Source organism: Scardinius erythrophthalmus (assembly GCF_964197995.2).
Source record: "Scardinius erythrophthalmus genome assembly, chromosome: 25".
In the NCBI taxonomy this organism is placed as follows: Eukaryota; Metazoa; Chordata; class Actinopteri; order Cypriniformes; family Leuciscidae; genus Scardinius; species Scardinius erythrophthalmus.
In genome coordinates, this window is record NC_138245.1 from 20,142,190 (window position 1) to 20,155,714 (window position 13,525).

General features: G+C 39.3%; 1 protein-coding gene across 10 annotated transcripts in view; it reads right to left on the minus strand.

Annotated features, from left to right (window-relative positions):
• The window catches only part of plekha6 (pleckstrin homology domain containing, family A member 6), a 112,717-nt gene that overhangs the window by 69,597 nt on the left and 29,595 nt on the right, over window positions 1–13,525 (minus strand). Inside the window, exon 1 of one of the 10 annotated variants that reach the window (XM_081358244.1) lies at window positions 3,470–3,829. The exons of 7 other annotated variants lie outside the window; for them this stretch is intronic. In XM_081358244.1, coding sequence (XP_081214370.1) covers window positions 3,470–3,504 — 35 coding nt within the window. In that variant the 5' untranslated portion in view covers window positions 3,505–3,829. Of the gene's footprint in view, window positions 1–3,469; window positions 3,830–13,525 lie in introns of those variants that run through there. 2 more of the 10 variants (XM_081358237.1, XM_081358236.1) reach the window with 2 other exon arrangements.

Consider the following 13,525-nt stretch of genomic DNA (forward strand, 5'->3'; position numbering starts at 1 on the left):
GATACTAGAGAAATTATAGTTTTTCTTAATTTATTCAGATCCAAATTTGCACACGTGCTTTAATCCAAATGACATACACTCAAAATGTTTCCAGAGCTCTTTATACTGTGGTGGGTTTTATGTAAACACAACTATAATAATTCACAGATAAGAGTAGGAAATGTGCAGTGGTATTTGCTTGAAAAGGATTCAAATACACCCACAGCCTCAATAATTATTTCATGTAATTTCCACCTTTCGCTAACACAAAGTATTCTCACTCTAGAGTTGATGCTAAATTGAAACTGCTGATAACATGGAAAATTATTTTCACTTTCCAGAAACTGTGTGGAAATAAATTCAATGCATTGCAACAGCACTAATTAGCCCGAGTCGATACTAGAAAAAATAAAATTCCAGGTTAACAAGGGTTTATGAGAATTTGATTGAAAAAGCCCACTAAGCTTAATGAATCATGTGAATACAAGCACACAAGACATCCCTTACAAAATATTTACCATAGTAGCTGCCAAAATCGTGAAGTTACTACTGTTTACTACGGTGAAACCATAACACATTAAAATAGGATCTCCTTCAAACAGTGTATGAAGCTTTCAGAATCTTTCATTTTATGACAGTGCTGGCTATAAGAACAATTTTCAACAGTTTGACTGCAGTACAATATTGTGAAAGAAACTATGTTTACCATGGTAAATTTTTCTATGCAAGTTAAAGTGCGATAAGTGAGTTGCAAAAACATAGCACCAGATTCTATTTATAAACTAATGTTCAAAACTCCCTGGGTGATGACATCAATCAAACTGAGCTAATTCTGGAAACAAGTGCTAATTAAAAGTTTCCATGAATAAATTAACACATATAGATGTATTTTTGGTTTGAACAACTTTTTCATACAATTACTTGCAATTCTGGACTAAGCTAAGTAATTAACATGCTCCCAGTGTATAGCACATATCAAACGTTGAAAAAACAAGAATTCAATTAGCTATCAGAGGGAGTCTATTGGGACCTGTGTGAAATACGATATGACAGAGTTGTAAGTGCTTCTTAGAGGACAATTGCAATGAAACGACTAGTTAGTGGGTTGCCTGAATGACTAGTCAGCAAAGGAGTCCCTGTATAATTAGGCTGGTTTCGGGTTCACCTTACCCTGAACAGAAATGTTTCTCAAGAGACATTTACAAAAGATGCATTATTGCATTTAAAAACAGTGAACCAATTTTAAGGTTTAATGTGTTAGTCAGTGGTGATGTTTTAAAGGGGATAAATTTAGTCGACCACTCACATTGTGACTACAATCTGTTAGTGTACAATTTTTCTTTTCCTGCAGATTTAAGATTAGTATTGTCATTTAATTACATTGTAGAAGGGGCTTAGAAGAGGAAAACTAAAAAAGGTAAAATTATTCACAGGCAAGTGACATGGCAGCCTGGATCACTCACAAGCCAATGAGATTGGTCTTGGGCCATACAGCAGAAGTCCTATTTGTGCATCTGTTCCCTTGTCAGGTCAGAGAAGAAATAGGCCAAGCTACAACAGAGACAACAGATGCACCTCCTAGATAACCTATTATAGTAAGATTGCAGTGGAAGATGAGAGATGATGACACACTTGTTCTCAACAAATATGCATTACTTTTGTTTTAAACTGGGTAAAGACGTGCATGTCCACATTTCACGTGAGATATGTTGATAAGACTGCAATGCCTGTCATGCACCTAGTGGGTAATGGCATTCAGACACGTACGATACATTGAAATGATACGTTCCTGACACTCCTGAAGCCTCAAGCTGCACTTTAAACCACCTGAATGTGCACTTGTTTTTTCCACTGACAAATCCTTATTGAAGGATGAGACCTAGACACTCGCACACACTCACACCAGCTGGAGAGGGGCGTTCCCAGAACATTCCAGAGCACAATACCACCTCCAATGGGCAAAACACACTTCTTTCCTTGCATACTTCCTCGTTGGTGAGGGTTGAGGACAGAAAACAGGTTAGCAGGCTGCAATCTTTCAACAAATAGGATGACCTGTGCTAACACTAGATCATTTCAAATCAACACAAATTCCAGACAATACCTCTTAAGTATTGCCAAACACTGAGCCTCAGGGAATGCTGGTCTTTCTACCCTTACAAACACAGTCAGCATACTTTTATTTAGCTATAAGAGAACTGGTAACCTGGGTAGGTGTCAAAGGATGGGTTCCACTCATGGCATGATGGGAAAATCACGTTTAGCAGATGCAGGTACCTTGGGATAAGTATAGCACAGGGGTGTCCAATGGTGCTGGTGGAGGACTACTATCCTGTACATTTCATCTCTAATCCAAATCAAACACACCTGAGCCAGCTAATCAAGGTCTTCGGGGTTGCTTGAAACTTCCAGGTAAGTGTGTTTTGGGCAGGTTGAAGCTAAACTCTGCAGGACATTGACACTCCAGGAGCAAGATTGGACACCCCTAGTTTAGCATTCTTAACCTTGCAAGTTACTGAACTTTAAAATCTGAGGTTCTTCTCATAGTCTCACAGACTGTTCAAAAATACCAAGTACTTGGCTTTATTTCTACACCACCAGCCTTATTGTTTTACGCTGCAAGTTATTGTTCTTGCCTGAAAGCACTTTCACGCTTTGAACTTTACTGCAAGCAAACTGTTTAAGTGAGAAATTCTTCTAGTCAAAATACTCAAGCCTGCCCTGTGTTTCCCAAGAGTAATCAAGACTTGGAGGTTATCCTTCACGTCTGCAAGCAAACTCCCCCTTTACACAAATTTCCCATCTGGGAACAATGAGGAAAAACTCCATTCCCACTTTGTTCACTAATCCTCGCAACCAGACAATTTATTGAAGATACACCTTTAGTAAACATAGAGTTGAGCCATTAATGATAATATTTTACAAGCAGGTGAAGGGTTAAGGATAGGAGGTGGTTCTTAAACCTGATAACCTTCCTGGTATGAAACACTAGAAACTAATTGTGAGTGTACAACTTCTACCAGTTTCAGTATAAAGATACGGCTTAAGCTGGTAGCTGTGTTTTAAAAGCATGCTAGCTGTTCCAAGCTGGTTATTAGTTGGTTGAGGCTGGTTGACCAGCCACCATGTCCCAAAAACCACCTTAAATAAATCAAGGTGGCATGATGACTGATGAGCTGGTTTGTTCCTGGTCCAAGACAGCCAAAGCTAGTGTCCAGGCAACACAAATAATCTCAGGTGACCACAGTAAAAGAAAAGCTATTTTAAAAAAGCTATTCAGATCTTTGTTGTGGTGCTATATTCCTGGCTTCTGGATCCTGCAGAAGCCCCACGCCCCCATCTAGCCATCGATCCACACACATACATAAACACATGGTCTCCTCTCTTGCTTCCTATCCAGAAGTAGTCCAAACAGCCCAGCACAAAGTACTACCTCTGCACCTAAACCAGCATTAACTAGAAAACAAAACCAAAACTTTAGATGACCTACCTCTCTACGCCTTCCTCCTGTGTGTCCTCTTTCATTCTTCGTTCGGGTCCCTAATCTGTATATTGTTCTCTACTGTTCCTTTTGCCTTCGTTTTTATCCCCTCCAACTTTCTCTCAACTCTCACTTTGTCCTTCTCCACACTATACCTCTCTTTTTGTGTCGGCTGTTGAACCAGAGCCAGGGTCCAGGGGCCAGAATGAGTGGAATTTAAACAAGAAAAGCAGAAACAATCGCTTCTTTGCGGGTAATATCTTTTCTTTCTCCTGCAGCTGAACTCACGCTCACATATGGATTACATTCCCAAGGAGGCAGCCAGCTGGATTTAAGCACAGTGTCTCTCTCTCTCTCTCTCTCTCTCTCTCTCATACTCCCCTCCGAATCCCCCCACAGCACAGGCCCTGCCCGCTCCCTCATTTCTGCAATGCTGTTTCTACTCTAATCATTAACTCTGATTGGGGCGGCACTATGTCCTTTAACCCTTTCAGTGGCCTCCTGCCACTCATTCCTCATGGGTTATAAAAACAAAGACTGTTCTTACTCCTGGAATACTTTGTAACATCAACTAGGATAGTGGAAGTGAACATGAGGGCCACTGATTCAGCGCTAATGGGCTGCAGAATGTTACATAACATGGTGAAGTAGGGCAATTCATCTGAGGTTTGGATGGACTATCATGCTAGGGCTTCCCTGTAATCTGTTGTCATGGGTTTGTGGGAGCATAATCATGTCCTGTCCAAACTGCTCAGACTGTCCGCAAAATGTTAAAGGGAACAAGCGATTAGACACACTAACGTTTGCTAGTTTGGATGTTACAGTTGCACCACTTTAGCAGTATTTCAGCACAAAAATTATTGTGCAGAGATGTGCAGTGTACAATATATAATTTAAATAATTCTCATTATTTTTAGTGCAAACATGCAATCTCCGTGCTATTTGCCTGAAATTAACACCACACTAAACGACACACTAAATAAAATTTCATTTTAAAGCAGCGCTATTTGGCTTCTGCAGTTAATGTTGCACTGAACTGCAGTAAATGCAACAATATTTGCATAGTGAAATTAACACTACACTAAATGACAGTTAACAATTTTTTTTCCAACTTTTGCTTTGTGCAATTAATGTCACACTAAACGACACAAATGCAGTGCTATTTATCGAGTGAAATGTCACACTAAACAACGGTAAAACATTTTTTGTCTACAAGCAGTTCTGCATATGCGATACAATCCCAAATTATGGCAAATTGCGGTACTCTACTTTTTCCTCCACAACCTAGTGCTTAGAACCAGCCAGTGCAAGTTGCTTTCAGAAATTTTTAGGCGTGTTTACACCATTACCTTATTTTCTATAATTCCTTACATGTATCAGCCCTAGTTAAAACGATTGTTTACTACTGAAAATAAAAAAATCTGCCAATATCAACTCATTTCAACTCGTTCCAAGTCCGCAAGACTTTTTCTTCTGTGGAACAAAAAAGGAGATGTTTTAATTAGCAGAATGATCTTTTCCATACAGTGAAAGTGAATTGTGACTGTTAAGTACAGCATAAAAGTAGTCCAAGTAATGCGCACTATTCCAAATTGCTTGCTCCATTGCTCCTGATTTTGCATAAGTACATACAAAAACGCAGACAAATCATACAAACAAACAGCGCTATAAATGAGCACAAATTCATTTAATCACTAATTCAACTTTGCTTAATGACAGCTTTTAGCCTCTATAATAGCTTCCATCTCTGTGCTTTCTGCAAAGTGAGACAAGCCACATTGTTGGCATGTGCATTGAGATCTTTGTAGTCAGAGTAGAATATCAATGATAATGACAGAGAAAAAAGTCTGTGGAATGACATAGGGATTATTAGTAATGTTAGGCCACACATCTAATGATTTATGATCATGAGTTGTATTTAAATTTTTTGGCCTGCAATGTTCAGTTATAATCCTACAATGGTTATTTCATTAATTTGTAATTACATGACCAGAATGGGCTGATTTGTGCGTAACAAAATGTAATGTTCTTGAGGATTGCTCCATAACTTCAAGCCATTACCAGCTACAGTTTATAAGATAATGAGGGGTTTTGGCAACAAGCATTCTGGCCTTTCAAGAATTCCAAGGTCAAAGCACAGTTTATTTACAGCCGTGTAGATCGCTACATTACTTGTGTTACCATTTTATTCGTCTTCTATTGGTTTATCAGCTGTGTACAAAGCATTTCTACAAAATGTATCTTCCCCTGAGTTCTAACATACTCAGCCCTAGTTAAAGAGACATTTCACCCCAAAATGAACATTCTGTCATCATTTACTCATCCTCAGGAGTCTTATAGACAACTTTTATGGTGTTTTTGGTTACTTTTGAAGCTTGACAGCCCCTGGTTACCATTCACTTTCATTATATGATTAAAGAGAATCATGAACATCCTGTGTATTATCTATATGCTACGAGTTATATGAAACCATTTGGATTTGGAACAACATGAGGATTTTTAGGTGAACTGTCACTTTAAGTCCATCTCTGATTCCTATAATAAGTGGTTGCAATTTTCACATACAAGGCCTCTGTCCCAACTATTCACTGCCAAAACAAACTTCTAGTGAAGACTGTCCGCATAACTTATCCTGGCGTCTGATGGCCATGCATGTCCTATTAGTGCTTGCAATGTGGCCACTTGTTTTCCAAAATTCTAACACTTATCTACAGACAAAGCTCTCCCAGTGTCCATGCCGTATCATTGCACATTCTTCAGTGATGCTCCTTCCGTTTTATCAGACACTCTGGCTGCCTTCTCACAAACACTTCGGGTTCAAGACCTGGGAGGCAGGCAAAACACCAAAACATCCCAAAACCCAGCTGGCTCTCAACAGGATGAATATAAATGCGGACTTTGTTTTTTAATGGATTCTTCTCATGAAAAAGCATCTGACTTAAGTTTTAAAAGCATAGGAATATGAAAGATGGAAAAAACTATAGAAATAAAGAAACCATAAATAAACAAATACTATTGATTTTGTATTTTTAAATTGTCAGGGTTTACACTTGAGGTGGGCAAATATACTACTCAATAATAATAATAATAATAACAATAAAAGATATGAAAATATACAAAACAATGTGTAAAATACCTGTTGACTGGCTTGATCTATCTTTATGTCCATGGGGTTTGAAAGCTTCCTCATAAAATATTAAGCATTTATTCTTAGTAATATATCAAGTGGTGACATGATGCAAGGTCATATCCATTTCCCGTTCCATTACCACCTCATTAACACATCATTGTAAACCAGACTGGTAGTACACAAATGGACCCATGGGTAAAGTGTGCTCTGGAGTTCTGGCACAAACACCTTTTTTTCATACATGCAGATGGTTTCACTTACAGATGGTTCCACTTTCATTTAAAAAAATTATCTTCAAATTTATGGCTTAGAGAATTGGAATCTTCATAATGTAACAGCATTTAAATATAGTAAATGCAATGGCAACAAATGGAACCACAGTGATACACACAGCTCAGACCTGATGCAAATAAGATAAAAAATAAACGATTCATCATAACTTACTCTTATGTTGTTCCAAACCTCTAAGACTTCTGAGAAAGAGAAACACAAAGACTTTTAAGAATATCCAGACCAGTCTTTTCAATATTAATAAAAGTGAATAAGGATGTTAAGCTTCAATAAATCTGAAAAAAGTACCATAAGAAATATAATAAAATTGTCCATATGAATCAAATTACATCCATATGACAGTCCAATTTGTGAACATTGCTTTGAATTGGATTCTTGCAATGCATCAGTTGTTCCAGTTAAAAAAAAAAAAACAGTCTCAATTATTCAATCACGACTCAAACTGATCCAGTTCTCAAATTCTAACTGGTTTAATAACCCAATCTCACATATTAACATATCACAGATGGGGACGATTTACAATAAAAAAAAAAAACTTAAATTTTGGTGTTTGTCACACAAAGCTATTGAATGATTGCCTGGCAAGCCAGACCTACATCAATATGTTTGGTCTGGCAACTCACCATAGACACGGCTCAATCCGAGGGGTGGGATAAACGGCTGTCTTTCAAATTCCCTCTGCACGCAAAAGGACAGCGCTTCAACCAACCAGAGCGTTTTCCCAACAGCGGAGCTAGTTGATAGATTCAACTTTTGCCATATCTGGCCGGCAAAACTACGAACACATCTTTCTTTTTTTAAGAATGACTGAAGTGCTGTTCTATGCTCTTTTCTCAAAGAAAAGTCCTCCAGAGTCGCGGGCAAAGCCGATTCGAAAGATGTCCGCCAGCAGAAGCCGTCATTCTTTGTTTTCAAGTGGCAGGTAACCGTCGCAACTCTGTCATCATTATGTTAAGCCCGCCCCGCCTACTCTATACACGACGTGATTGGCCTGACCCAGGGCCGGTTTCACAAAGCTATTTTAGACGGTCTATAGTGTTAGACAAGTCTAAAATGAGCTCATAGACTAGTCTATTGCAAGTTAGACTGTTTCACAAAAATAAAGACTGACTTAATTTAGACCAAAAAAATTAGACACCTTACCCCCAGGCTAACTTAGGTCTAAGACTCTATGTTACCTTGGCAACCAGCAGTAACAATCAGTTACATTACAAACTGCCAAAAGAAAAGGGAAAATGGCTCATAATTTAAACATTTCTTCTTGTTTCTACCTCTACATTCCCAAGTAAAATGTCCTTGTTACTGTTAGGGCCGTTACATAGTCAACGCGAGCAACGATCGACGCGCTCCCTTTCATAGTCTAAACAGTGGACGCAACAGGGGGTAGTAGAGTCATAGTGGAGTCATAGCTCCGAACGCCCGTCTATTTCGCTTCAAACGCTCGCTTTATACGCGCGTCCTATTCGCCTTGGACGCGCTAATGGATTCAAAATGTTCAAGCGTCGAGCTAGACGCGATAGACAAGAATTTGACGCTCGCGTTTGGTGTGAATGCTGCATAATAACAGTCTGCGATGTCAAGATTGTAATGCTTGAATGTGTGTGTGTGTGTGTGTCAGAGAGAGAGAGGCACGGGCGCGATCGAACAGTGGAAACATAAAAACATACTCCGTCATTTATACTCCTCCAACAAACACATATTTCCCACTGGGGTAAACTGCACTGAGTGGTTGAATGCACTTACTCGATCCGCCATGTTTTTTGTTTTGAAAAGTGTCTTATTTTACCCAGAATGCATTGCAGTGTAGTCCTACTTAAGATAGTCAGAGTCTTAAAGGAGAACTCCGGTCAATTTTAACATTGAGCTCATTTTATTGTACATTTGGAGTGCTGACAATACAGAGAACAACTACAAAAATCGGTGTTGCCTACACCGAGTTATTCTATTTTTAAAATTTGCACCCTGTTGACTTCAATGGGGCAAGTACTAAACCTGCTTTTAGCCTCTTAACATCCTTGATGTGTCATTACAAGTGCACAGAAAATGTGAGTGATTCCTTTTGAGTGAACACGAGTGGATCTGACTGCAGTAGATATGAAAGATATGGATAAAAATGATGTTATTTAAGCCAGCGCAAATACCTGTTTACATCCTGTTTTTCGGTTGAAGTCCAAAGTAGTCGATTGCCGAGTTCACGCGCGTGATCATAGGTAACTAAACCTATGCGCGTGAACTCTGATGTTAAGAGCCTAAAAGCAGGTTTAGTACTTGCCCTATTGAAGTCAACAGGGTGCAAATTTTAAAAATAGAATAACTCGGTGTAGGCAACACCGACTTTTGTCGTTGTTCTCTGTATTGACAGCACTCCAAATGTACAAAAAAATTAGCTCAATGTTAAAATTGACCACTGAGTCCACACAGACTGGCTTCAAAATGTGCACTCTGTCACATGCTCTGAGCTTTTAGACAGGTGGCTTATTTATGCTTCCCTGGTCACCATGGAGTTAGTGCCAGCTCTCTAGCCTTGCACAAACAAATTTATACTGGAAATGGACAGTGTGTGTGTGTGTGTGTGTGTGTGTGTGTGTGTGTGTGTGTGTGTGTGTGTGTGTGTGTGTGTGTGTGTGTGTGTGTGTGTGTGTGTGTGTGTGTGTGTGTGTGTATGTGTGTGGGTGGATAAGGGGTGCGAGGGAAACCAACAGAGGGACAGAGCAACAGTGCGAGGACACTTTGTTTGCTCTTGTTACATAAGCATAACCACATGCAAATGTCCACACACACAGTCAACATACAATCTGTTCATAAGGAAGAAAAGTAGCTGGGCAGGATCAAACACAAAAGACTTGACATGGCTCTAGCGTACAACTGAAACCCTGCAGAACATTTTATCTACAGTACAACCAGAGGCAAATATTTGAGGACAGCAGGGGGAGGTTTCTCTGAATTGATGTGGTCTGGTATTCCAGTCCACTTCTTGTCTGCGATGTCTCAGATGGAGGAGTCTAGAATGCTTTCAACTTTGACACTAACCAAGGTCAGCCTTCAACCTGGCATGGCTCATGGGCATAAAATCCAGCGCCTTTATCAAGAGCGAGTCAACACAGATGGCCGGCCTACCGAACCTACTCACGGACACACAAACAATCACACACACGTTGAGTCCTTTCAACACATGAGATAATCTGAGGCACACGCATGCTCGGGCGAGGTCCGTTGGGGAATGTTATTTATCGCTATTTGTCCGACCACACAGCAGCTTGATTCATTGCCTGGGGTCCAATGTCTCGTAAGACCCACAAATCTCCCCCTTCTTGGGCCAATTAAAACATTCCAGCAGCACAATCCCTTGTTTTCATTGAAGACTATTAACTTGTAATTCACCACTAATCTGTAAACCAACACGACCACAAGCATCTCTTCTCAAACCGTAGAGTACAAAACTTTTAAAAAACACCTGCTCTTTCTCAGTTACTGTTGTCGACAAACAGAAAACAAGAACTGTCTAATGCCATTTGTGTCAAGTTTGGTTCTCATTAACCATTTGAAAGTTTATTAGACCGCACTTTGATAGGATGGAGGGATGAAACGGGCCACAGAAAGACCCATTATTCCTAGCCTAAGCAAGACTAAGATGGAACAGGTACAGGCAGGTTCCATGAACAAGAAGAATTTAGGTTATTTGTGGCTATATGCCACTTACCCTGAGTGGACTAACCCACTAGGCAAAGAGCATTAAACATTTTATCTTATCGATGGTGGTGCTAATTTTGGAATCCCTAGTGAGGTGCGAGCTTGCGTTTAAATGCTGATAACCAGCTAGAGATTTAAAGAGCATGAAAGAACAGAATGTTACTGACCTACAATAAAATTTCATTTTGGTTATTGTGATGGATTTTAATAGATAAGATAGTAAACTATATTTTAAACTAACCATGATTCTAACAATTCTAACATCTAAACCTTACTTCCCCTTTTAGGTCTAACATTCTAACACTTTGGACAGAACGTACCAAACCGTTCTGTTCTTTGCCTATTTGTGTTATGGAAAATTCTCGAGTGCTGACCATGACAAAATCAAAAATATACTGTCTGTATTATGTCATGATATATTGAGTAATCAACTGAACTCTCAACCCTCTACAATGTTTTTGATGATTCAAGATATTTTTGCTTATGCCAGTAACAGAGGGTAAGAAGGTGGGGGCTTGCTTTACCAATTGAACCAGTCATATTGATAAAAGGTGACGTGAGTTAAGTCATGAGTTAATCACGATGATCTTATTTGTTGTGTCTGTCTATATCCTATAAAACCTGATGTATTCCTGTTTACTGGTGGGATTCTCTCTGAATTTGTCTGAGCTCCTCCGGCCGTGCTTCTTCTTGGTTGAGATTCTCTGAGAACTACTCGAGAACTCTCCTGGCCATGATTAAAGCATTTAAAGGGCATTTGCTGAAGTCTGTCTGTTTATTATTGCTGCGAAACAAGTTAGTTAGGGGAACAAGTTAGAGTGCAGGATTAGACCACTCAGCCGTCGTCAATGTGTAGACGCGCTAGGGTATAGGGTTAGTCGTCGATGTGAAGTGTAAATATTATAGGAAACTAACGTTGATTGTAGACGAGACCCAGGTAGAGTAGGAGAAAAATCTACATTATCTTCAGCTCATCTAGTTTTGAATTAGTCTTAGTTTGGACATACAAATGGCCATTAAGTGACCAGTCTGCATAGAAACTCCAACAATAATGTTCAAAAAGCATCCCAGGAATAGAACCTAAGTTCCTTTTAAAAACCCTTAACATCCTTAACATCAACACCCTGTGGCCATATTGCAAGAATAACTCAACTGTCTCTCTTGATAAATAGAGATCACATTAATTGCATTCTGTTTTCATGAGGGAAAACCATTCCTTGGCAACCATTCAGTAACAACAAGTGGTGAGCTAAAAAAATAAAATAATGAGCTCTCTGTAACTTTTAATCCAGAACCCTTTACAGTGACCAGGTCAGGTTAGTAGCAGGTCATAGGAAATGATTAAAAGGATTTCTTTATGGACTGGAAAATGATTACAAACAGTCATGTCCAGATGGATGAGGTTCCATCTCGGGGTGTAGGTTTGTTTTGGAAAGCACATGTTTGTCTGTGTGTATTAGTGGCTTAAATGAGTCTTGTGTGCAATTTAAAAAGATGTCAACACCTCTCTCCTGATGACATCCGACCGTGTTTAGACAAAGGTGCATTCTATGTGCCTGACGTCTCATCAGAGAGGTATTTACTCTGACTGTCCCTCCTCTTGCCTGAGGCGAAATACTGGAGGTGTGATGAACAGGTCTCTACAAGCAACACAACTGTATTCTTTCAGAAACATGTCATCTTTGTTTTCTGATTTAGGACCAGGTTCCACACTAAACGTTACCGTAACCTCTAATTAAAGAGCTGACTGCAGATCAGTGGAAATGACTGGCTCCAAGTTGGCCCGACACACAAAAATGACTTTCAGTAATGCAGAAAAGAAAACAGTATACAGTTGTATTTGTCATCTGGATACTTTTTTGCCTACTGTTTTATGAATACTATAAATTTGGATATAATTACTCTTTTCACATACTGTTTTTTTGCCTACTTTATAGTAGGGAAGTATGAATATTCGGATTCAGCAGTGTAAAAAATTATTGTAATTTCAATGGTAAAAGACTAAAAATGCTACAGTAAAACCAGTAAGTTTCCTTCATTTGTAAAAAAAAAAAAAAAAAAAAAAAAAAGGGGCCCAAGTGCTTTGTTTACGCAAAAAAACTTTATTTACAAATTATTAATCTCCAACACACGTTCATGCAACAACATCTGCTCTTGGGTCAACACAACACGCATGTGTTGCGGTGCTCTCGTGAAAATGCCTTGGAGATAAATATTTTAGTACTTAAGTACGATGGTATATTAGCATTTTCATTTAATGAGGCATGTTTTTTACTGCAACTTTTAGTTCAATTTGTAAAACCTAAAAAAAAAACTTTGTCAGGGATAGTGTACTATGAACAAGCATTCATTTACAGCAACGCTCTGTGTAGCATAATAGTCATAACAGCTCCCCCACTGGACACCAGCCAAAAATATCTCCATGCCAGAAGAGCAGCCCAGCAGAGAACGAGTGCAGGACCACTCAAAGAGCAATTAAATTGGCCATAGTGGTTCAGAGAACAAAGGAACCATATCACTAAAGCACCATGTCAACCCGCTCTCCTGAATCCATGTCTGAAATGACTTCCTGTGCCTCACCTCGTCTTCTGCTCTCTCTCTTTCATATTAGCCATCTACATGATACTCCAGAGACAGAGGTGGGAGGAAGTGACTTGTGCAGACAGAGCACAGATACTAAAGCCTCTAATTTACACTGTGTGTGTGTGTGGGGGGGGGATGGCTATATGGAAATTGGCTATTGCTAATAATGTTGTGGCTAATTAGGACCCCAGATGGCCTTGCACAGTAAATCAAGAACAGACAATACAAGATGTCGTTTCATCTCACAACGTCAGCCCTTAATCAGGATTGTGTTCTTTGTTGAGCAAAAGACTTTTGCCTTGTTATTTAGTCCTGGCTTTTTTTTAAGGATCTCTGTCTGGAATCTTTATGACTCATAACCCTTGCAAACA